General features: G+C 40.4%; 1 protein-coding gene across 6 annotated transcripts in view; it reads left to right on the plus strand.

Moving 5' to 3' along the window:
- LYST (lysosomal trafficking regulator) overlaps positions 1-26,680 on the plus strand; it is a 164,146-nt gene that overhangs the window by 70,493 nt on the left and 66,973 nt on the right. For all 6 annotated transcript variants that reach the window (XM_067535985.1, XM_067535988.1, XM_067535987.1 and 3 more), the window contains exons 17-26: positions 648-893; positions 2,400-2,573; positions 3,914-4,063; positions 4,957-5,094; positions 7,228-7,426; positions 9,075-9,206; positions 15,874-16,501; positions 17,883-18,060; positions 19,096-19,265; positions 20,955-21,185. In XM_067535985.1, coding sequence (XP_067392086.1) covers positions 648-893; positions 2,400-2,573; positions 3,914-4,063; positions 4,957-5,094; positions 7,228-7,426; positions 9,075-9,206; positions 15,874-16,501; positions 17,883-18,060; positions 19,096-19,265; positions 20,955-21,185 — 2,246 coding nt within the window. The remainder of the gene's footprint in view (positions 1-647; positions 894-2,399; positions 2,574-3,913; positions 4,064-4,956; positions 5,095-7,227; positions 7,427-9,074; positions 9,207-15,873; positions 16,502-17,882; positions 18,061-19,095; positions 19,266-20,954; positions 21,186-26,680) is intronic.

Here is a 26,680-nt window from a genome sequence, read left to right on the forward strand (position 1 = left end):
ATGTAAGCCTCTTCTGTACTATTTAGCACTATCTGGAGTTGAGGGGTGAATTATCTCTTTGTGATAGAAGGTGATTTTTTGCTCTAATTTCATTACTTTTTCACAATATAATGAGCCTTCTGAAGTTGTTTTCTGTGTATTAGGCATCATCCTTATAAGAGTGCCGGTATGTCAGCAATTTAGGAGACCAGAGAACAAAGAGTTGAAGCTGAAGTTGTGCTATAGCACAACTTTCACTTGACTAGAGCAGCTATATTTTCATTTTATTTTTTAAATGGAAGTGAAGCTTGTCTATCACTTCTTAATGTTTAGTATATCTGGCTTTATTTGTCACCAGCAAATAACCTTTTTTATGTATAATAGTGCTAAAAGTTTTGAGGGGAAGGTGGTATGGAAATCTCAAATTGTGACTGCTTTCAGAAACCAGTCTTCCAAATATCCTGACTAAAGCCTAGGAACCACATTGTGTCTCAACCACTCAAATGTATATCTAGAAAGGTGTATTGAGAGAAGAGTAGAAAAAGGTTTCTTGAAGCTACTACTGCTTTGTATTTCCTAGACCACAAGTTTATCCTGTGTGGGTGTTTTTTTAAGGCAAAGTAAGAACTGATTAGAATCTGGAATTTTCTTAAACTTTTATGTTTCAGGAAAGTCTTGCTGTTGTATATACTACTTGCTGCCCAGCTCATTACACCATCTATGAACCTGTTATTAGACTGAAAAGTCAAGTGAAAACTCTGCCCTCTCAGAGACCTTTCAGTTCAAAAGAAGTTCAGAGCAATTTATTGGATCCTTATCACCTAAAAATGCTTCAGCCTGTTGAATATAAAACTTTTCAGGGCGTCCTGCATGAGATTGGAGGAACTGGTGCATTTGTCTTTCTTTTTGCTAGGGTAAGATTTAACAAAGCTTAAAACTAATTTTTTCTTCAGTCTTGGTTAACACATCTATTGTGGTTAAAGACTCAGCTCTCTCTTGTTAGAATTGAGATGTATGGTATTCTCACTTATTTTTTAAAAATTATGCCTTTGACATTATGGAAAATGTAGTTTGTAACATAACCAACCAACCAACACATTGTGGTTACTGTGCACTGTATGCAGCTGACAAAAGGTGCAAATTAGAGTTAACTCATTCAGAGATATTTAGACCTAAAAGGACGCTGTGCTGGGCTGCAGGAGGGGCTCAAGCAGTTGACAGGGCTTGCTTGCTTTTGGGGTGAGCTCTAAAGAAATAAAAAATAACGGAACAAAAAGTCTGGTCAAGACTAAATCCCTTACTCATAATGATCATCTCTCAAAAAAAAATTTTAAATGAAACCAGTCAAGGCAGGTTGATTTTACACCTGTTATCTCTCCACATATTGACTCATAGGAGATATTGGTGCTAGAGTGGAGTCCTTGTACCTGGAGTGTCTGGTTTCCTGAAGTTTCTTAATGTGATTCCAAGACTCATTTTCACAATCTGTCAAATTATCATCTTATTGATAAGAGTCATATAGGGGAACCTGTTCGCATGGGAATTAAGCTGCCTGGTGTTCAGGCAAAATCTGCCATCAGAATTATTCCTATTAATTTTACTGTGTTACTCAAGTTTTGGTAACCACATAACCACAAATTCTACCATCAATGAAGCAAATTAACACGATTTCAGAGCAACTAGACAGCACAGATGTTGTAAGTGCAGCATTGTTACATGCACATAACAGCAGAGTAGGATATGAATGTGTACAAAGGCAGTTGAACTTTCCTTCTGGTACACCCCTGACTTGACTCAAATGTTATGAGTTACCTCTCCTAGGATTCAGGACTGCATTCCCATTGTTCACTACTTCCATACTTGTACTTTGTCTGTCAGCTTTATCCAGTAGCACAGCTGCCACTACCTCTGTGCTATGTGTAATAGTTTTCACAATGGAGCAGACTGCTATAGTGAAAGGCAATCTGCCATGTTCTGGGTCTCCAGGAGCCATAAATGAAGGTGCTTTTGTAGTATTTATATAAAATACCCAACTTCACTGAAACAACACTGAGCAGTGCTGCACATATTGCATTGCTATGTGATTTCCCAGAATGATAGGGAGCAATTTGCACTTTACTGCTCCAGTTTTATTTTTTGGAGCATCTTTTTTTCTCTCCGAAGGGGGTGATTTTTGTCATGGGTCTCCAACTTGTTGGAAGATCTTTGTTGATTCCATTGGGAATTTGTGTGTTAAGATAGAATGTTGCAGTGTTTCTGTATAGATATGAGAGCCTAATTGAGCCTTAGGACAAATTGCAGCCTGGAGTTGTGTAATTAATACCGTCTTCTACAGAATATCTGTAAATTTGTTAATTACACTAGCTCTGTCAAAGAATTTTCAGTTATCATTTGAATTATTAAAACTGGCTTATTTTTAGGTTATAGATATCAGCAACTGTGAAGAAACTCAGGCTTTAGCCCTACAAGTTATACTCTCGTTAACAAAATACAATCAACAGAGAATACAAGAGATGGAAGATTGTAATGGATATTCCATGATTCATCAGGTGTTGATCAAACCCAAGTGTATTGTTGGATTTCACATTTTGAAGGTATAATGCTGTTAAAAATGTTTATATAGTTTAATTTAGAGTATGTCATTGTTTGGAAGATCCTCTATGCTCTTACTAGTAGATTTGAAGCTCTATTTGGGATGCAGATTGTTGGTTTGGAGTCAGTCTAATGCAGGAACAATTACCCTCAATCCAGAAACTATATGGTGGATGGGTGAAATGAGAGAATGTTTACAGAGACCACTTGGATTTGAGGGGAAGGAAAAAATTGCAAATATAATTTTCTATTAGAAAAATGTCCTCCACTTGCCAAAGTTTATTTTAAGATGACAAGCTAAACAGAAAATCAATTTTAGGAACCTACAGATGAAATTCAAATCAGAAGTGGAAACCAAAAAATATTTCAGTATGGACTGAATTGACACTGTTCTTATTACTCTATCACAGTGGATGCTGTAGGATGTTTTGGGAAGAGGTGACGAGAAGTTTGGATAAATCTTCAAAGCAAAAACTGTTGTCTATATATAAGCCCTTACATGCAGTTTTCATAAACCATAATCCTGGTAGCATTTCTTTTGAAACACTTGCTCTAGGATGGAAATTTTTTTGATATACTTTGTAGGCCCAGGAATTCCTGACAAGCATTTGATGGATATAAGGCATACAAATCTTACTTAAAAATTGTGTGGTACCCAGGAGGAAAACTGCAGGGTTCTCTGGGAACACAGGAATAGGTGTCCTCTGGAAGAGACAATCCTCCTGACAGCCTTTGAATATTTCAAAGCTTCATTTTTGCTTGAGCCTGTTTATTTGAAATGGGCATATTTGTGTTTGTGTGCCCTGCTCTGTTGAGAAGGTGGATTACTATCCTTAAATTCTGTAGAAATTGTTTTTTGAAGTTAGTTTATAGCTAAGGCTTTCAAAAGTGATTAGTCCTTGGATCACCAACTTGAGACACCTTAGAGTGGCCTGAATTTTCAGAAAGTGCTGCACACCAGTCTTCTGTGGATCAAGCCCATCTAAGATGTGTCAAGTTTGGCACCTAAGCTCACTAATCACTTCTTAAAAGTAGGCTTGCTAAGCCATAAAAGCTCTATGGGCTTTCTGAGTACTAAAATGTCTTTCAAGAGAAGACAAAGATATGGGGTTTCTTTAAATATCCTGGAATCTTAGAAATGTAGGACTGGAAGGTCATCTAATCCACCTCTCTTTACCTCCCCAATCCTGAGAAAGGATTAAGTATACCTATGTTTCATCTTAATTCCAGAAAGGATGCAGATAAGGATGGGCTGGAAACAATTATGCTTAAAATATGGATGTAATTGTGGTCTTCAATACACAGATCAAAACCTCAAGTCCTTTTTCTTTTTCTCTTTAAGACACTTCTTGAAGGATGCTGTAGTGATGAGATTCTTAATACAAATGAGAGTGGACAATTCACGCTCCATGCAGATTCTGCTGCAGTAATACAAGATATTAAATTGCTAGAAGAACTGCTGCTTGATTGGAAGATATGGTCTAAAGCACAGGTATTTACCTTCTTTATACAGATAAATAAATGTGACTCCTGCTAAAAAAAGTACAGTACTTCCTTTTGTCATCATCCTTACTTAGTCTGAAATGGCTCTCCCCGTACTAGTTTGTGGGATTTGAACAGCTACCAAAATAGTCTGTACCCAGAATAAAACTAGTATTGTCCTATTTCTGCTTGAAGAAATAGGGGTAACAGCAAACTTCCCATTGTCATTGGCACAGATCTCCATGATTGCATTCCGTGTTACAGCAAGCGTGTAACGTAAGTGGAAATGGATGTGTGAAGACAAGTGCCACCACAAATACCTTAAGCAGAGATTTGATGAAAAGGAAAAAAACCAAATTTCAAATCCTTCAATTTTGTTTTACATTTTTAGAGAGACAAGGTGCATGAGATTATATCTTTTATTGGACCAATTTCTATTGGCGAGAGAGAGACGCTTTCAAGCTTACACAGAACTTTTCTTCAGGTGACCTGAAAGATATAACCTCAGTCACCCTATTTCTCTCCTATCTTGGGACCAATATGACTACAACAACACTTCATACATTTATTAATGTTTGATGTTTTTCATTAACTTAGCAAAACTTGTTATAGATGTAAAAAGAATCTCAAATTTTAAGGATAAAAAACTAAATTATGCTCCTTAACATGCATGCCAGCTTCTCTTAGGTCAGAGTTTGGAGCTAATTTTTAATTTTTCCTCTGCTCTTTTTGCATGCAAATACTAGTAAGAGAAACATTTTGATTCAGTTATAACACTTTGTATTACCTTTTTAATCTATTGAAAATAAGAGCATATCCTATAAAATAGAGAGGGGGAGATAGAATTGTTACTATATTTAGTGCTGCTTGTTTTATACTAAGCTTTTGTTTTGTTTTTTTCAGCAAGGTGTTTGGGAAACCCTCTTAGCAGCTTTGGAAATGCTTATCAGAGCTAACCATCACGAACAGATGTTTAACATCAAACAACTGTTGAAAGCTCGAGTGGTGCATCACTTCCTGCTAACATGTCAGGTTCTGCAGGTACTTTTAATCTTACCTATTATTTTGTGCTTGGTAAAAAATTCGGTTTAAACTAGAAACAATGCAGTCCTTCTTCAATGTTTAGTTTTACTTTTCCAGATGTCCCTGTGTAAGGATTAGCCCCTCTTCTCCCTACTCTCTCCCTACATGCCAGCAGGCATTATAAAGTAGTGATATTTTCACCAGAACACATTAGTTGTAGAGAGGGTCACTGGAGGGTGATGCAAGATCCTCTAGTACCCCCAATGGCTGAGGTTAGTGCCACCATTCCTGCCAGCCTCAGGAACAAGGGACTTGAACTTTGATTCCTACATAACAGAATATTGCCACTAGACTGCTAAAATGGTCCTTCTATATTATGTCAAATGTGTATTTGCTCTTCCATACTGAATATCTGGCTAACTTCACACTCAAATCACTGTTGTTAAAACGCACAGGTAATGCTAGCATTTTGTGTAATCAGTCTTTATTAGTTTTCAGGAACATATGGTTTACACTTTTTTTAACATATAAACATCTGTCATTTTTATATGATTTCCTTAGAAAATGCAATGATTCAAATTATTAGTCTATCCTTGAAAAGGTATGACTATAACATACCTCTATTTTCTTTTTTTATTGCTATGATGCTATGATTCATTTAATCTGAATAAAGAAATATTGGGTTTTTTAAATGACTTGTTTTCATCATCTGAAGTCAAATACGGCCATAAAACAGGAGTTACCTTCCTTTTAACTATAGTTGCATGCCTCTTAAGAGCATTAATTAGAACATAAAATGTTAAGCCAGATGACTTATTCCTGTTCTTTACATGCAGGCTTTTTATGTTCTGTTTTACCTAATCCCATTTTTCTCTTTTTACCATAGTCTTTTTAAGTACCTTCTCCAGAAACAGATACACAATATTTCCCTTAAACTAATTTATATTGCTTTCTTCAGTCACTTTTCCTAGTGATTCCATGTGTCTGTTGTCACTTCTGCTGCCGCAGTGTATAACCTTCTAGCTTTTCTTTTTTCTTTTTTTTTAATAATAACAATAATAATAATCTAGTTTTTGAACCTATTATGTAAGGGACTGCTCAAAATCCTCTTTTTATATCAGTAATTTTCAATATACTCAATTCACATCAGTTCCTACCCCTTCCTGTTAGAGAAAATGACCCCAAACTTTCTTTCCTTAAAACAACTGGGTAGAAAATGTCATCTTCTTATCTCATCTACTCTTAGTGAATCTTGTCTTGCATCTGACTGTCGTAGGCTGCTTCCCAATACAGAACCATCTTAATCTGTCTTGTACAGCACTGAACACCTTGTCAGTGCTTAATGATTTGGTCTAACACAGTGCCTTATGCAATAATAGTCTCACCTCTATTAATTTTATGACTCTCTAATAAATTATTTTAAATGGATTTATCTTTTAAGCTAAATTCCTAGAGGAGTTCAGAGGAAAAATAGCAATTGCTAGTTTCAAACACTTCTGTGCTATAATACAAGTAACATTACTAAGCATTTGGTTCATAGTGCAGACTAGGGGCCAGATTTACAAAAGTATTTAGGTGCCTAAAGAAGAGGCAGATGCCTACTGAGATTTACAAGAGTTCCATAGGGGTAGCGGTGCTGAAATTAAATTTGTTAGTCTTTAAAGTGCTACAGAACTCTTGTAAATCTCAGCAAAAACAACAAAAGTGTCTAAATAGTTTAGACTCCTAACTCTTTTTGAAGTCAAAGGCACCTACTGGGATTTTTATAAGTCTAGTCTTAGGTCTCTTTATTCAGTTAAATTGTACAATTTAGTTTACATTTGAAAATCTATTTATTGTTTTTTATTAGATGTCATTAACATTGCAACTTTAGATTATATATAAGGAAGTCCATGGAAACAAACTTTAGATATAAGGCCAGGTCCAATATCCATTTTTTTAAAAAGGGTACCTGTGTAACTTTATTAGTATTACAGTTGTTTTTTCAGGAGTGCTAGTTGCATGTAGTATTGAATGGACACAGTAACTTCTTCCAAGTTAGGTAAAGTATTATTACTTAAATGCTTTCCTGTATCTACTGTGTTGTGTAATAATGAAATAAGTTGACAAACTGAGCATTCAGGTGATTTTACCTCTGGATTTCTCTTTCAGGAGCAAAAGGAAGGGCACCTTACATTCCTGCCTCGGGAAGTTTGTAGATCATTTGTGAAAATAATTGAAGAAGTGCTTGGATCTCCCCCAGACCTGGAATTACTGACACTGATCTTCAATTTCCTCTTAGCAGTTCACCCTCCCACTAATACATACGTTTGTCACAATCCCACCAACTTCTACTTTTCCCTACATATAGGTAGATACAATATTTTGTTTAATCAGAAATAGAATATAAGATAAAATGCCATCCTGACTATTTATTAAAAATAAAACTAAAGTAATATTAGAAATAGCTGTTCTGTGAATGCCTGTGTTGTACATTACTGTGTAATTAGTGTTTCTACAAAAGCTACTGAACTGAGACTTACAACCAAAAATTTTTCTGATATATTATGACTATTTTGATTCTATCAAAGATTCTTTAATTGGACTTCATATTTTGCATGATACCTGTTTGGGTTATTATAAACCCCCAAAGATATATATATATATATATATATATATATATATATATATATATATATATATATAGTGGCTGTATGTTATACTTCATTTTCATCTTTGAAGTGCCTGACAGCTATTAATAGTTCTAAAAAGTAAACACCGTTGAGGCTGAATGGGAAACTAACTTGTTAAGTGACTTGCCCAAAGCTAATATAGGCTTATCACTTATAGAATCTGCCAGTTCCTGGCCTCTGATGTTGTACTTGGAACACTAGACTGGGGTTTTCTGTGGATCACACATACTGAGTGTGTGAATGCACAACAGTACCAACTTTGTAACATTTACAACTAACGCAACAGTAGGTAATAAAGCGCCCCCCCCCCCAAAAAAAAGGGGGTGGGGGGGTTGGACAGCCATTTTTACATAACTAAAATTATGTTAAGTGACATCCTATGAATAGTTTGCAGGGAACAGCTGACTTCAGTGCATTATAGCAAGTAATAATGGAATATTTGAGATTGTTCCTTTAAATTGACACACATGGGGTTTTCTGCAAAGTTTGTAATCCAGACCAGGCCTGTAATTTCTGGTAGTAAATCATTACTGTGCTGAATAAAATGGATACAGACTTCTGAAATCCTTTTTTTGTAAGGGAGCATTTTTCCACATCTATATATCGTAGAATATATTTTATAGATTTTATTTCTAATTAAAGTTGTCATTCCCAAAGTTTCTGTCAGTGTCTGTCTTGTTGACGTTATAGATATGTGATTGTGAAAACGGTCAAACCTTTTGTGGTGTGGATATTGAATTTTTTATCTATATTTTCAAACCATGTTCTACTTTTGCAGATGCATTTACTTTGCATATCCAGTTTGGGTAATTGCCTGTCTACTTGAATGGTGTACAATTATCAGCAGTTGCACTCCAATGTGACCCTATCTACAACGTTATTGGTACACAATTAGAGCCGACTTCTGATAGTTTGGCCCTTGGATCATCTGATAAAGGAACAAATTTCAGGGGGCTGGGAGGAGGTTTAGGAAAGGGTCTCATTATTTTGGTGTCACAAACTTTTCAACAAGATGGCTACTAGCAGTTAGCTTGGAAATGACATTTTTAAATGCACTATTTTGAGAACTATTTCAGAATATATTAATTGAGAGGAGTATTCTAAAAATTAATTTGAGAAGTATAACACCACTATACTGAACAAAAGTAGAGTTCTTTCATTCAAGTGTGTTACTTAAATTGGAAGGAAAGTGCTTGGCTCACTAAATCTTACAGTGATATGTTTTGAATCTTAACTTTGACTGGTTTTCTGTATTTTTAATTCACCAAGAGGAAAAACTTGCATAGAGTTAAGTCATTGTTTCCCCACCCTTTTTTTTTTTCCTAGATGGCAAGATTTTTCAGGAAAAGGTCCAATCAATCAAGTATCTGAGAAATTCCAGCAGTGGTGGAAAATCAATTGACAGTCCTACGTTTTTAATTACAAGTCTAACTAGATTTACTGATTCACCACTGGAAGGTAAAATATTTATATTACATACCTGCTTGCTAGAAGAGTATATTCTCAATTTCTGGGTTTGGCAATGAAGGAAGGGGAAAAGCTGCAACTGTATAAAGGTAAAACTTGGGTGAGTGGTGGCAAAATCAGCTTAAAATTCAGTCCATTGGCGCCAAATAACTAAGAGTATATCTACACTGTGGAATGAAGTCGATTTATTTCGAATCGACTTTCACTCGCCGATTTTTAGAGTCGCAGGAGCGTGATCACACCACGCTCGTTGCGTTGGGGTCTTGCGTCCGCACTAGACACGCTTCGGTCGACAATCAAAGCAGTTCACCGTGGGTAGCAATCCCACACTGCAACTAGACGTGGAGGCTTTTGGGAAGATTGTCATCCTCCCATGATGCAACATGCTCCCTCCCCCTCCCTTCTTGTCCCAAACAAACGGCAAACGCTTTTTCATGCAGTTTTTCTCTGTCACATGCACGCCATTGCCGGAGAGGCATAGAGCCCGCTCAGCTCTGCAATATCATTGTGAACATCACAAATACCTCTTGACTTATCCTGCAGTATTTTCAAGAACAAGACAGGAGCCGCAGCGTGGAAAATAGCGATATTACTGAGGCCGCCCTGCTACAAGCTGTAGAGCGAAACAATTTCCGTTTGCTGCAGACTGTCATCACCATCTTCAGTCGGTGGAGTGCCGGTTCTGGTTCTGAGAAACAAGCACAGACTGGTGGGATCGCATTGTTATGAAGGTGTGGGATGATGAGCAGTGGCTGCCGAACTTTCATATGTGAAAGGCCACTTTCCTTGAGCTTTGTGCGGAGCTGTCCATAGCCTTGAAGTGCATGACTACTCACTTAAGACCAGTGGAGAAGCGAGTGGCCATGGCTCTGTGGAAGCTAACAACCCAGACTGCTCCTGGTCAGTTGGGAATCAATTCGGAGTTGGTAAATCCGTGGGAGCTGCTGTGATGCAAATGTGCAGGGCCATTAATAGGCTTCTGCTATGAAGGGTAATGACTTTGGGAAATATGCAGGACATAGTGGACCGGATTGCTGCAATGGGGTTCCCAAACTGTAGAGGGGCAATAGATGGCACGCATATCCCTGTCTTAGCACTGGACCACCTTGCCACAGAGTACATAAATCGAAAGGGATACTTCTCATTGGTGGTGTAGGCCCTTGTGGATCACAGGGGACGTTTCACCAACATCAGTTTGGGTGGTTTGGAAAAGTGCATGATGCGTGCATCTTTAGGAACTCAGGTCTGTTAAAAAAGATGCAGGTGGGCACTTTCTTCCCTGACCAAAAAATAAATATTGGGGATGTTGAAATGCCAATAGTGATCCTGGGGGATCCTGCCTTGCTCCTCTGGCTAATGAAGCCCTACACTGGACATCTGGACAGCGAGAAGGAGCATTTCAATAATAGGCTCAGCAAGTGCTGAATGGTGGTGAAATGTGCATTTGGCTACTTAAAGGCAAGATGGAGATGTCTACTCACTAGGCTTGACCTCAGTGAAAAAAAATTCCAGCAGTTATCTCTGCATGTGGTGTGCTCCATAATGTGTGTGAAACAAAGGGGGAGAAGTTCCTCCAGGGCTGGGCTGTGGAGGCTGATAGACTGGCCGCAAATTTTGAGCAGCCAGATTCCAGTGCTGTGCTAACTGCGGAGTACTGTGCCTCCGGGAAACATTGAAAAAACGTTTTTGGAATGAACTGCGATAATGTATGTCTCTGTCAGTGCTGTGCCTTTCTTTCCCATTCCCCACCCTCGCACCATTGGCCCCTCCCCTTCATTCCCTATTGACAATCCCCAAGCTATGAATGAATAAAGACAGATGTTTTTTTTAAAGCGGTTCAGTTTTATTTGTGACCCCTTTCAGTGGAGGGAAAGGAAGATAAGTTAACATTGTCATCAGGCTGCTTGGCCACCCAGAACAAAGTGTGACTGTGCAAACAGCAATGGTTGCGTGCAGTTCTTAAAGGGCCCGTCGCCTTTTTCTGCTCGCCTCCACCGGCATAGAGTGGAGTACATACTGGACCCTGCTCAACCTCCTCCTACAGTGCTTGGGGGTGGGGGCTGGTAAGAAACTGCTTGTTGGTTGAGCGTTTTGGAGGGGCTGCAGAGGGAGTCTGTCCTGCCGCTGCTCTTCCTGGAGCTCTACAAGCTGCCCCAGCATGTCAGACTGATCCTTCATAATACGCAACATCTCCTGTTGTGTTGCATGCTCCTGTGCTGATTTTCTGTGCTCCATGTCAATGTCTAGTTTTTCTGACAATCCTCCAGGCTCTGAGATCTGTGTCAGCAGCAGCAGAAGTGTTCATTTGTTCGTTGAACATGTCATCTCGAGATTTTTTTCTCTCCCCGCTTTCTAATCTGGGAAAGGCGCTCTGCAGAGTACAAGATGGGGTGAAGGCTGAGGTGTCCACTGTAAGGCAAGCAAAGCACAAAGTTGCCATTGTTAGCTGACCCTATGGAGTAAAAGGAAATGTTACAATTTAAAAAAACCTCCCTTTCATATTAACATGGCAAAGCCAGACCCGCATTCCAATCTGTATGTATCACACGGGTCGGAGTGGTGTTCCAGACATGGTAAGTAAGGGCCCTTGCATCCATTATAGTAAGGTCTCAGTAGCACTAAATTCCCCAATCCACACTTATGCAAGAAGAAGGATCATTGTGCTCCACTTTATCATACCAAAGACCGGTTTGGGAGGAGATGGTCAAAACGGATTAGAGGAGGCTGTGGGTGTAGTGTAGCTGGAGAAAAGATAGGACAACCAGTTCCTGGACCCATAACGCCCATGCCAACAATACCATGACTAGGAATTGTCTGTGTAGGGGCCCAGGGACACCATCTATGGCAGGGGAATAAGATGCAGTGATTATATTGGTCAGGTACTGTAAACTTGTGCCATCTTCCCTAGGTGACCATGTGTGATATCAGTCTCCTAAGGGTAACGCAGGTGGAAAGGGAAGATTTGCTGTAAGCATCAGGGTACAGGCCTGGCCCTTATGCTGGTATGCTGTGTTCCGCGATGATGCCTGTTTATTTAATAGCAGAGTGGTGGGGTAAAGTTTCCTACTGTGGTGAAAGAAATAAGGCTGCCCTCCCCAGAAATCTTCTGCAAAGGATTGCAGAGTATTTACATGAAAGTTTCATCGAGAGATCCGTGGAGGATTCTCGGAGCATCCCTGTGCCCATAAATAGTCTGTTCCAGGAAAAACCCTCTGCTGAAATTTACTAACACCCAGGAAGCCCATCCAATCAAAAACAAAAACTCCCTTTTTCCCAAAAATAAGAAGCTAGACTGGGGACATAACCACAGAAATGAGATTTGCTATACATACTCACCAGATGTGCTTTCCCTGGCATCTCGGACAGTACCACTGTCCTGCTCTGGGGTAATGAACATGTCCTGGCTCTCAGGGAGAATGGATAGCCAGCTCACTTGCCCCCTGTTCTTCTCAACTTCCTCCTCCTCATCCACAGAGTACTCCTCATTCATCCTGGACTGGGATTCTTCAGAGGTATCGATGCTGCGTGGTGGCACAGTGGTGGGGTCACTGTGAATTACATGCAGCTCCTCGTAAAAGCAGCACGTCTTTAGTGATAAGCCAGAACGACTGTTGGCCTCCCTAGTTTTCTGATATGCCTGCCTCAGCTCTTTGATTTTTAATGCGGCACTGCTGCGTGTCCCTGTTGTGGCCCTTCTCCACCATACCACGCGATATCTTCTCGTAGATATCTAAATTTCTTTTCCTGACTCAGAGCTGAGCCAGAACCGACTCTTCGCCCCACAGGCTGATGAGATCCAAGACCTCAGGTCGACTCCATGCTGGATCATGTTTGGAGCATGCAGTCACCATGAGCAGTTCAGCTACAAAGCTCTCTCCACACTGACCAAACAGGAAATGGGATATCAAAATTTTCCAGGGCTTGAGGGGAGGAGCTATTTTCTGTTTACGTAGCCACAGTGCAGCAGGGTGCGAATGTCCAGAGCAGTCACAACAGATCATTACGGGATACCTTCCGGAGGGCAATGACGTCGATTTACATTGTACTCTGCCTACATTGACACTGATTCGACTCATAGAATTCGACTTCAGCGCTATGCCACTTGCAGAGGTGGTTTTATTAAGTCAAATTTTACCACAATTTAAGTCGGCAGAACCGACGTGCCAGTGGAGACGCACACTTTAGGGGGTCGACGTATGCGGTGTTACGTTGACCTCCATTGTCAGTGTAGACCAGGCCTAAGAATGTATTGGTGTTTTAAAACTTGAGCATGATGAGATTTTGGCCATTTACATTTATTATAAAATAGAAAATCAGCATTTGATTATGCAGTGGGTATGATAATACACTTTTCATATCTGAGATAAAGTAGGAAAACCTATTAGGAGCAATTTATTCCAGGTATATCCCAATTGTGTGACTTAGATGACAAGCAAGTTACTTGCCTTAAAGACAATTGTGAAGCTTTTTTTATTACTGTATACTATGCCAGTTGAGCTTTAAAATGTTTTGATCAAGTGAAATTTCATTCTGTTCATTTTGAGTGCTAAAAATACTATAATTATGCAAAGGAGATTGGATAGGGCTAGTTAACAACCCCCCACTTCCCAAATATCTTAAACTATCATTGTGACTTCAAAGCAATATTTTATCTGTCCATAAACAGTACAAATTAGTAATTCTGCACAATTTCCAACAAATCATAAGTCACTACAGCAAAAAATTAAGTACAAACTTTTATTAACCCGTATGGGAAAATTGCTATAGACTTCTGGAATTTAAACAAGAGAATTGCTGTAGACTTCTGGAATTTAATTGCAACTCTCAATGTATATTACACACACATTTTCAAACAAATATCATCCCTGTATCAAAATTTAAAGCTGGGTCAAAAAAAAGTTGACAATGTAATGATCAGTTCAGGCTTAACTATGAAGTTAATACACTTTTACAATGAGGCATGTTCTTTGGCTAAAACTGCATGATCAAACAATTTAGCCAACACGTACAAGGTACGTATGATTTGCTTCCATTTCTCTTTTCATATTTGTGACTGTTGCCATTTCAAATTACATACTACCAAACAGTATCACATATCTGACCAATATAATACACTTTGTGGTTAATGTTGAAGCAGTTCGTAGCTTGTGAAAAGCATATTACAAGTCGGCTCTTCAAGTGTTATGTATCTGTTAGATAGATGCTTGACTGTCCAAAAAAAAAAAAAAAAAAAGTGTGATATGCCTTTTACTTCGCTTAGAGCCATGCCAGGAAATGTTGCAATCTCCTCATAAGTTTTGTGTGAACACTAGCCATTTTATGCTTTCTTGCATGAGTTCCTAAACAAATAAATAGATGATTTTTAGACAAAATTATAGCTTAGTACAAAATAAATAATGTAATATAAAAAATGTTACTATTCATCTCTGACAGATGAATGGAGACAGATTGTCACAGAAATATTTGATGTTCCTGAGGGCTGTACTTTTGCATTTGCATCTCTGACTTAGCTGCTAGGTGTGTAAAAATCACACAAGCAATCACCTCTACTGACTGTATTGGAGGAAGGTCATATATATATGTATTTCAGCAAGTGTCAGACAGTGCTTATGAAATGCATTCCTGGTATGCTGACTTCAGATAGAAGTATTAGCTGGTGTATCATTTTAAAACCTCTTTGGTCAAATTACATCTTTTTTTATTATAGGACTATTGTGTTAAATACTCAAATCTATCATCCTTTGATGAAGACAGTAGTGTCCTAGCACAGCCACATCTTTGTGCAGTAGTTGCTGTCAATCCTTTGACTACTTAGATCAGTTTTTAAAGTAGAACTCTCCAAAGAGGAGACAGAATAAAATATCCCCAAATAAAACCAACTTAAGACAAATTGGGAGTTAGTATATAGAAGTAGTTGAAGATAAAATATTTATCTTTAGTTTACATTTATCATTCAGTAAAAGTAGAGTGAGACTAATCCAATTTTAGATGTTGCATATGTGTACATCTGAGATCAGAGCTATGCCGTTAAACATTAGTAAGCTATATACACAACTTTATTCATTCAACATTTGGCCATATTAAGATATTTAGTCTTTTAGAGAAGTTTTTTTTTTTTTTTTTTTTTTTATTTAAAGCTTCAGTCATGTTTATGTTCAGGGTATTATTGCCAGCCAACTTAACTGAAGGGATCAGACATAACAGAACATACCTTCTAGAGAATCTGCCATTTGACTTTATATGACCCAAGAATGGTTATTTAAGTGATTATATCTTTATAACAAAACAAAATTAGGCAGACCAAAAAAAAAATCCTGCTTTGCGAGAATTAACTTCTGTGTGCATTATTTTATTGCCATATGCTGCAACTCATGCAAACTGAATATTTTCTCTTAGTAATCAATAGGTGTCTCATTAGGTGAACAATTTTATGACCTGCTATGCCAAATGAGTGTGGTAACTGTTCATAGTTAATTTAATGTTTTGGGGCAGGGGGAAAACTGTGATGGTCAGTATAATAAGCCAAAAGGTACATTACTTTGTACATTTTGTGGATATGTTGGTGGTCAAACAGAACATTAAAATCTCTAATATTTTAGGGAAATGTGGTCTCTAATACAAAATAGATGCTAAGAGTATTTTGTGTTCTCTTCCTCAGGAAACATTATTTCCAAGATTAGCATACCACAAATAACAATCTCTCAGGCACCTCAACGGCGTTGCAAAAGCCTACCAGCATCTCCTATCTCCTCACCGCAAGTACATCCAAAAAGGCTACCTGGGAGGTTGGGTAGAAGCATTGATGACTTGCAGGAAGTTGAGGAGAGTAACTCTGCTGATCGATGGGGAAAAGGTAGTTTTGTGGAAAGCTCTGAAACATTAAAAAGGGTACAGGAGGAACATTTTGTCAGCAGCTGTGAGTCTGCAAAAACGGTTTGTGACTTGGAGTTAACATCAGCTGAAGCATTTGTTGACATTTCAAAAGAAGAACTAGAATTATCTGAGAACAAAGAGGTAAATGCAGAACTGAAAAGTAATGAGGATGGTGCTGCAGGTAAATCATCGTCACCCCGTCCTGACAATCTGAAGGGGCTGCCTTCATTTCAGAAAAGTCAAAATAATTTTGCTGGCTTGGATCTAGAGTTTTCTGCTCATAGTGGATCATCTTCCATTGCTCGTTGGCCAAGCCTTGCTGATAGGAGTGCACTGCCCGAAGACTGGGAAAGTCTTACCTTCTCTTCAGTTAGTGAACGGACCTTTAAAAGATCTGAAAGACCTGATTATAGGTATGCATATTTTTTTAATCTACAATACCTCAACATTCCAGAAATAATTCTAATAGTACAGTAATTTCTGCCATAACACACAGAATAGTTTCTTGTTGACTTGACATATATTTCATGGTTCTTTCAATATATTAATCAAAATTAGCTAATAAGCCTCTGAAATTTAGTGTGGCATCTGTAGTGAAAGCTTACAAATATAATATTACCATATTAATTAAATTACTGGTATGCTAGAAAATTGCTTTTATTTCAAATTCCACATAATTTGGAGAGTTAACTGTTTGTAAGATGCCTAGCACAGTGGGGTCCTGAACTAGATTGAAACCTTTGGGCACTATTGTGATACAAATAGCTCTGCTCATGTTGCCCTCTACTGACTGCAGTCAAGAATTAAACCATAGAAAAGGGAAGAAGAGGAGAGTGGTGGGAAGAGTTTGGGGAAATACTTTTTGTCAGACTATCAACAAATCTGACCTTTGTTCGGATATGCTGAAAGGACAGGACAACTTGATATGGTTTTAGTCAGGCCACAACTTTATTATTGGATGTCTGGGATGACTCAGCAGATAAAAGTGTACAGTGCAGTAACCCCATGTTCTTTCAATATCTATTGGGAAGTTCTGCCAGCCTTCCTCTTTTTCCATCCAGGTCCCCCAACCTTGCTGGGACCTGATCTCTTCTCTATCCCGTCTCTCCCCCTGCTCTCCCCCAAATGAAGGTTAAGGTGGGCTGTAATAAAGGGGGTTGGCTCCCTGCCATACCAGTCATAGGAGCTGCAAGCTCCCCCATTCTGCTCCTTTAACCAACACCTCATTTTTAAATCCTTTACCAACTCATTTATCTGATCATTATACACCTTCCCCATGGAGTACCTGCACGGAACATCCGCCCCCACTTAGGCTATATGTTGCAACTAATTATATAACTTCCTTCTCTCCTCACCATTACAAAACTCTCCCTGAACCTGCTGTGGGAAATTTGAAAAAAACCCCACTACACCTAGGTCAGTCTGGTGATGAGGGAAAAATTTCCTTCCCATTCCCCTAAAAAGGAGCAGCTTCACCTGCTGTCAAGAAAAAGGGGTTTCTCATGCCCAGCATGCCCCTGTTCAACCACTCAGTCCTTCCAGTCCCAGGGGATGAGTCTGTATCACCACGCTGACTCACTCCCCTTTTTACATCAGCTTTTGAGCCTCTCCCTCCACCCCCTCATAAAGCAGTGTTCCTTCTTCCTCTGCAAGCTGGACAATGTCGCCATGATTAAAGGTGCGGTGCAGTTATTTTCCCCCTGAAGGTAGCCTCTAATGGTATTTATATATTCAGATGGCTTATGGGAAATTCAATATATTATAGTAATACCACATTTTCCTCTTTGTTTTCAGATCCACAGAAGATTGCCTTGTACTTATATGCTGTGGATTGTATGACCTTTTACGTGGAGTTCTTTTAATCCTGCCAGATATCATGCTAGAGGATGTGATAGACAAACTTATTCATCCTGACACTCTTATTGTCCTTGTGAACCATCCATGTCATCTCATACAACAAGGAGTCATTAAAGTAAGGGTATATACAGTCTAAATGTTTGTAACTCAGATAAGCATGTGAACTAGCTCTCGAGTATATGCAAAGTTTGATCTAAAATGTCCTTTATATGCAGATTAAGATTGACTTTTTTGTTATATTCTCCTAATCTTATCCCCACAAAGACCTTTTAAAACTGAGTTGATTATATCTAGATATTTGAGAATGTCTTCATAAAAAGTATCTTTCCAATTAATAGTTAAACTATAGAATTTATATAAGTTAGAGATAACAAAAGAAATCAAAGACTATGATGGGAGCAAATAGGAGCACGTAAAAATGGAAGCAACATGATAGGAAAATAAATGATCATCCTTCAGTAGTAGTCCCTCATACAAAAATAATTTCCTCCAGTGTTTGCTTAATCCTGAAATCCTTCCTGAGGCAGAGCTCCCATTGCAGTCAGTGTGACTCTTGCCCAAGTATGGACTTCAAGATAAAACCCGTAGTCGGTTTACTTTTCAGAGTGGTTTAGTCCTTTTTATGAGGAGGGAAACAATTTGTAATGGAGAATTTTGTGCTTGAGGCAGGGCTTAGAGAGTAGCTTTGGCTTGTAGTTTGAAGGGGAACTTCAAAGGTTTAGTTAAAAAGATAGATAAATAAAAAGTAAAACCGCTTAAGTTACAAATCAGTAACAATATAGATAAAATGTAAAATAGATTTTTAATATAAACTTTTTTATTCAGTTTTTCATTTACCTGCCAAATCTTGCATTCCAGGTTCTGTGTTTTACCTGCAGTAACTGATACTATCACAGTATACCTAGAATAGAGGTCTTTGGCTTGAATAGTGGAACAAATTCTTCTCTTGGATGCATTGAAGTCAATGGAAGTTGCAAACACAATAAAAGGAAAGAATTTGTCCCTTAATTTGGAATCTGAAAAATTTTCTGAAGCTTTTTAACTCTTCTTTCCTGAATGGAATATGTTGTAAACTGGAATTTTTAAACTTCCAAGGAAATGATACATAAAAATATTTAATCTTAAATCAAAATGGTGTATTTCTTTCTAGTTGTTGGATGCATATTTCAGCAGAGCAACCAGGGAACAAAAGGAAAAATTCTTAAAGAATCGTGGCTTCTCCTTGTTAGCCAACCAGTTGTATCTTCACCAAGGAACTCAGGAACTTGTGGAGTGCTTTTTGGAAATGCTATTTGGTCGATCTGTTGATCTTGATGAAGAGTAAGTATTGCTTTTCTTCAGTATTCGGAAGATGCACTGTTTTTGTTCAAGCAAAGATAGTGAAGTGTCTGCTGATTGCAAGGCTATAATTGCATGTAAGTCCCACCATGCTCTCAGCAGCAGACAGCCTTAAAAACAGTCTTTCACCAAAAATGTTTCTATGACTGCAAGTTTATTGGAACTCAACTCAGTTTAACAGTTTTTCAACATTGCCCTGCAGTCCTTATGCAAACTCTAGGTCACTGCATCTGAATGGCACATCTACACTCACTGAACAACCAGAACATGTTGCATCTTCACTTCACTTTTCATGAGGAGAGGAAGCCCTATATCTTGGCTCAATATTGGGGCCTCTCTACATCCTTAGAACTTACAATAGGCTGTTTAGCCCTTGCCATTCTCCAGTATAAGCCTATATGAGACACTGGACAATATTAACAACTCAAATGCCACTATGAACCCCACCTACCAAATTGTGACAACCAGCTAGAAAAAAATTCAGTGCCAAGTGCCAATCTGTATCTGAATCAAAATGCCTAGTTTTTCTTTAGTATCCTGTTCACAAACTGTGTACATCGTTGCACCACAAATAGGAAGAATCCCACAGAAGCTTGGAGGAAAGAGGAAAATCTCACTTTAAGCAGGTCATTCTGCCAAAGGGGTGGGAAGGAATTTTCTCTAAGTATATAGCTAGTCAGACCCTTTTGTTTAACACTGCAGAGACCTAATGATACAGAATGGAGAGTCAGCATCCAGGTATAGCCAAAGGCCCACAATCTGCCCAATCAGGAAAAAGCTCTTGCTTCAGGTGCCTACTATAATGCAAGATCAGTCCCACAGATGATTTCCTACATATACTTCACAGTTACCCACTCATGCTAATAAGAAGCTTTGAATGTGCCAGGTGTCATACCAGCCCCAAAGAGGAAAGCCGACATATCCTCAGGAAGGAGTGAGGGGGTTGGAGCCCACAAAGGCAACTCTCATTGCCGTGAGATTCAGCCTTTTAGGAATCAGCTGTGTTGCTTGCTTCGGATTATATTAGTAATGGTCTGATACAGTGATGCATTTTTAATGGTAATTTAATTCCCTTTTCCATTGTGTGATAGAAAATCTAATACAAGGACGGTAATTCTATTTATGGCTTGTGAAGTTGAAATGAGCAAGAGGTATTCATCCTTGATTTAAGTAGTTTCAGCAGTAATGAATACAGTATATCCAAGCCTCCTCTTGGTCAATGGATTATTTTTATTACCACAAACCCATACCTCATTTCATGACAGTGCCACTGCCAGTTGCAATATTTATTACTAGAAATAGTCAGTCATAAGAAACATTTTGTGTCAGTGGCTTTCAGTAAAAGCTGAAAGCCAGACTTCTCTGTTTATGAAATGTGTAGTGGAAACCTATTTGTAGTAGCTAAAGTTAATCAATATCTCTTTTAGAGGTCTCATTTCCCTGTAAGTCTTGTAAGCATTTTGTGTAATTCTTATTACCATTAACAGATTAGATAGGCATCGCCACTGACATGAAATGAGATGCCATGGAAATCACTCCCATCCCCTGGCCAGTACAGAACAGTTAGCATAGACTCTTCTTAGTATTCAAATCTAGTAAATTCAGTTGTGCATACTGTGATGATTATTTTAAGGACATATGATGGATTCCTGTTTTTATCTATTTTAATAGATTTGATCTGGAAGATGTAAAAAATGCAGGACTTTTTCAAAAATGGTGCATCATTCCTGTTCTGGGACTTATAGAGAACTCTCTCTATGACAACGTACTGCTGCATAATTCCTTCTGCCTTCTGCTACAAATCATAAATTCCTGCTCTAAAATGGCAGACATGCTGCTTGATAATGGTTTGCTGTATGTGCTGTGTAATACTTTGGCAGCCCTTAATGGTCTAGAAACAAAGTAAGTGTTGCTTTTACTTGCACATTTCAGATTCACTCTAAAAACAAATTTACAACCTCACTCTAAATTTTTAAGCATGTTATGTAGGCTTTTAATTCCTGTTACTTGTGGGTAACTTTCTAATTGATCAAGAAAACTCTCACAAAATCAACTGTCATTTTAAGGTTTTTATATTCATATATATTCATTATATTATATATATAGATAAGGTTGTTTTTTGATGTCCAGTTTAACAACAAAACGAACTGGGTCTGATTCTGAAATTACAAATGAAAATAACAAATGAAAATCAGGCCAGGTGTATTTAATGTCGTGCTTTACTTGTGCTTGAGAGGCACTTCCTTTTGATAGCCTTGAGTGTGCTCATCTTTTGTTCTTTTAAAACAAAACAAAAAATCCATCAAGTCTCCTACTTGTCTTCTGTGTGAGGGTCTACTTTTGGAAACTCTTGTAATATCTCAATTGTCCATTTGAGAATTTAAGGCAAGGGATGTAGGTTTTCCATTAGTTACCACATTTTTCAGACACTTTTTGCTAGATAAGTGTTCAAAATAAGCATTTTGTCCAGTTTCCATGGCAATGACTTCTATTAATTTGGAGAGAGGGAGCATGTGCTTAAATTCCATTGACTGAGTGGGTTTTAGGCATCTGCTGAAATGTTTTGTTGAATAGGGTGGGATTATTCACATTATTCTAGTGCTTGCTCATGTCCATTCTGATTTAGATGTATGTGTGCGTCACATGTACTGGTGCCAGAACTTTTTTTGCCTAGTGGTACCTGTAGGGCCGGCCCTAGTGCCCTCTGCAGTGGTGCCCTTATGTGCTCGTATATATGGCGCTGCCGGCCCCACTCCCTCACAATTTCTTCTTACCGCTCATGACAATGCTGGAACAACTCTCTTACTCTTGCAAGTCTCTGTTTCCTAGTGGATCTAGCTATTCCTAATGCATATAGTTTTAAGAGTTGGTTGTTTAGTTTGTTAGTTCATTGATTTGTAAGTTCCCAGGGTTTTGTCTACAGGAACGTCAGTGTTCTTCAAAAGACCCCATTACAGCACCGGCCTTAGACGTCAACTCGGAGCATGAGGAGTCCCTATCAGGAAGTCCATCAATGACCACCCCGACTAGGGAGGAGGCACCAGCAGCCCTCAGCTACTGGCCTCCTCCTCATCCTTCCCAGCTGCTTGCACACTGCCCCACTGAATGATTATAGGTCGCATTAGGACCGGTTGAAAAGGGTAGCAGCTAACCTGGGCCTTAAGATAGAGGAGCTTAAAGAACCTGTGGATGAACTCTTTGGCATCCTGGTGTCCCCAGCCCCTTCCAGGGTGGCCCTCCCAGTGCATGAAGGCGTAGTGAAGCTGACTAAGGCTTTGTGGCAGACCCTGGCATCTCTGCCCCCCCACATCCAAGCAGGAAGAGAAAAAGTACTATGTGCCCGCTAAGGGTTTTGAATACCTATAAACGCACCCATCCCCAGGCTTGCTGGTGGTTGCGGTGGCTAACGAGCACGACAGGCAGGGGCAAATGAGATCCACTCCAAAGAACAAAGAGGCAAAGAAGATGGACTTATTTGGTCAAAAAATGTATTCGACAGCGAACATGCAGCTAAGGGTGTCTGCTCTAGCAATGCATACTGGTTAATCGCTGGAAAAGATTAGACTTCCTCCCCAGTCCTCCAGACAAGAGTTCAAGGCCATTCTGGAGGAGGATAAGACTGTGGCCAAGGCCTCCTTGCAGGCGGCTTCAGATGTGGCAGACTTGGCAACACGGTATCAGTAAGGAGAGCTTTGTAGCTCCAGTTGTCTGGTCTCTCGATGGAAGTCCAGCAGTCCATCCAGGATCTTCTGTTTGATGGCACTGCTCTGTTCGCGGACCAGACTGGCCTTTTTACCCCATCCTCATCAAGGAGACACTTCAGGCCCTCACAGCAGCAGCGCTTCGGAGGCCAGTTCAGAGCAGAGCCATATAGAAAGAGAGAGAGAGGCTACAAGCGTCGCTGGGATAATTTGACAGCATCTGCCTCGAAACCAGGCCCGAGCTGTCATCCCTTGGGCAGAAAGAGAAGCTTTTGAAGGTGTGCCCGAGGGCGACCCACCAGTCTATACTTGAGATTCAGTTTTCTGGCAGTTCTTCTCCTGCCTTGCTACTTTTCTCCCGGCCCGAATGGCCATTATGTCGGATCATTGAATGTTGAATACGGTGGCTGCTGGCTACACCCTACAGTTCGTCTCGATCCCTCCTTCCTTCCCTGTCCCTCTTCAGGGACCCCTCTCACAAGCAACTTCACATCCAAGAGGTACAAGTCCTCCTGCAGATGGGAGTGGTTGAGGAAGTCCCACAGAGTCTGTCCCAAAGGATTCTACTCGTGGTATTTCCTGATCCCAAAGGTAAAGGGATGCCTGAGACCCATATTGGATTTAAGGGCCCTAAATAAGTTCCTCAAAAAGCTAAAATTTTGCATGGTCTCTCTAGTGGCCATCTTTCCCTCTCTGGATCTGGGTGATTGGTTCGCCACCCTCGATTTGAAGGACACTTATTTTCAAATCACTATTTTCCCGGGCCACAGGAGGTTCCTGTGGCTTACATGGGAGCACGACACTACCAATTCACGGTCCTACCATTCGGCCTTTCTACTTCTTCCCACATATTTACCAAATGTATGGCGTTAGTAGCGGCCCCATCTCAGGCACAGGGGAGTACAGGTGTTTCCTTACCTGGATGATTGGCTTATCAGAGGCCACTCAAGGGAACAGGTCCATTGTGACTTAGGAATCGTGAGACCCACGTGTAGGTCACTGGGTCTGTTATGAACAGAAATCGTTACTTACGCCTGTACAGAGAATAGAGTTCGTGGAGGCAGTCCTAGACTCTATTCAAGCCAAAGCACAACTGCCCAAACCAGATTCCAGGCCATTACAAGATTTATAGTCAAACTAAGGGCCCACCCACTTACCACGGCGAGGGTATGCCTCAGCCTTCTGGGGCATATGGTGGCTTGTATTTACGTGGTCCCCTACGCCAGTCTGTGGTTTAGGCCACTTCAAATGTGCCTGGCAACGGTGTACTCCCCATTCAGGCACTCCCAGGACAGGTTCTCACAATCCCTCCCCCACATACTTCCCTGTCATGGTGGATGAACCCTCAACAGGTGCTAACAGGAATACCCTTTGAGGCCCCTAGACCAGTTCTGTCCTTGGTCTCAGATGCCTTGGATGTGAGTTGGGGAGCCCACCTTGGTGCCCTTCAGACTCAGGGTCTATGGATAGGGAGGAGTTAGCTATTCACATAAATGTCAGTGAGCTCAGGGCCATCCAGCTGACCTGCAAGGTGTTCCTGCCACACCTGTCCAACAAGGTGGTGTGGGTTCTCACATACCACCCAGTAGCAATGTGCTATGTCAACTAGCAAGGAGAAGCCAGATCCTCAGCCCTGTGTCTGGAAGCCATACGTTTCTGGGACTTCTGTGTGGATCATAACATCCACCTTGAAGCAGTCCATCTGCCGGGGCTGAAAAATACCCTAGCAGTTCGTTTGAGAAAATCCTTTTGCTTTCACTACGAGTGGTCACTCCACCAGGAGTCTTCCAAAGATGGGGAACTCCCCAGGTGGACCTGTTTGTGACCAGGGAAAATGGGAAATGTGTTCACTTCTGCTGTCTTCTGGGATCGGAGGATGGCTCTCGGACAGATGCTTTCCTTCTCTCGTGGTCAAGGGGTCTGATGTACGCATTTTCCCTGATACCTCTTGTGCACAGGGTTCTGGTGAAAGTCAAGAGGGACAAAGCACGAATCATCCTGATAGCCCCAGAGCGGCCTGACCAACACTGGTTCGGGATGCTGTTGGATCTCTTGGTGGCTCGTCCTTGGTCTCTGCCACTGTGCCCAGACCTCATTTCCCAGGACAGGGTCGGTTACTTCACCCGGACTTAGCCTCCCTGCATCTGACAGCATGGCTGCTTCATGGCTGAACAGGGAAGAGCATCACTGTTCGGCCCAGGTTCAGAGAATGCTGTTGGAAAGAAGGAAGCCTTCCACCAGGGCGTCCTACCTAGCAAAATGGAAGCGCTTCGCCTGCTGAGCAGCCTTGCAGAATGTATTACCAACAAACTCTCCTGTACAGGTGATCTTGGACTATTTGCTTCATTTAAAACAGGAAGGCTTAGCCTTTTTGTCTGTCAGCATTCATCTGGCAGCGATATCGGCTTTTCACCCACTGACATACGGTAGATCGGTTTTCTCCCATGTGATGGCAATTAGATTCCTTAAAGGGTTGGAAAGGCTCTTCCCTCTGATCAGAGAGCCAGTTCCCCAGTGGGCCCTAAACCTTGTCCTGTCCTGGCTCATGGCTCTGCCTTTCAGACCTTTGCCTCATGCTCACCCATGCACTTGTCCTGGAAGGTGGCCTTTCTAGTAGCAACACCTCTGCATGCAGGGTGTCAGAGATTAAGGTCCTGATCTTGGAGCTGCCTTATATGGCGTTCTTCAAGGACAAGGTCCAGCTTCGCCATCATCCTGTGTTCCTGCCAAAAGTAGTTTCCCACTTTCACATTAATCAGGACATCTCCTTGCTGGTATTCTGCCCTAAGCCTCACAGCGCCAATGAAGACAGGCACCTGCACTCACTCAATTTAAGATGCCTTCTATATCGACAGGACCAGACCGTTCCGCCACTCCACGCAACTCTTTGTGGTGATTACTGATAGGATGAAGGGCAAACCAGTATCCTTGCAACTAATGTTGTCCTGGATTACAGTCTGCATTCGAGCTGTTATGAACAAGCCGGAGTCGCACCTCTCGTGTCCCTGTCAGCTCACTCCACAAGGGCCCGGGCATCTTTAGCGGCTTTCCTTGTGCATGTGCCTATTCAGGATATTTGTAGGGCTGCTATAAGGTCATCCGTACATACCTTCACGTCCCACTATGCCATGAAGCAGCAAGCTCGGGACGATGTAGGATTTGGCAGAGCGGTACTGAAAACTTCATGGCCATGAACTCCTGCCCACCTCCAGAGGCACAGCTGGTAAATCACCTAAATCAGAATGGACATGAGCAAGCACTCGAAGAAGAAAGGTTACTTACCTTGTAAGTGTTGTTCTTCGAGATGTGTTGCTCATGTCCATTCCACAGCCCATCCTCTGTTCCCTCTGTTGGAGTTCCGGCAAGAAGAAACTGAGAGGGAGAAGGGCTGGCAGCGCCATATATATGAGCACATACGTGCACCGCTGCAAAGGGTACCTACAGGTACCACTAGGGGAAGAACTTCCAGCACTGGTGCATATGGCGCACATATACCCCTAAAGCAGAATGGACATGAGTAACACATCTCAAAGAACAACAGTTACGAGGTAAGTAACCGATCTTCGTTAAATTTAAGCATTGTTGTAATAGACATTTCACAGTTTTAACTTCAGTTGAACAAATTTAATATTGTACTTTTTATTTGTATCCAATTGTATGCAATTGTCTTTTGGCGAGCCTTAGTTGCCCATTTCG

Source organism: Emydura macquarii, unplaced genomic scaffold, assembly GCF_026122565.2.
Source record: "Emydura macquarii macquarii isolate MOO-44397 ecotype Brisbane River unplaced genomic scaffold, CSIRO-AGI_Emac_v2 contig_3517, whole genome shotgun sequence".
NCBI classification, from domain to species: Eukaryota; Metazoa; Chordata; order Testudines; family Chelidae; genus Emydura; species Emydura macquarii.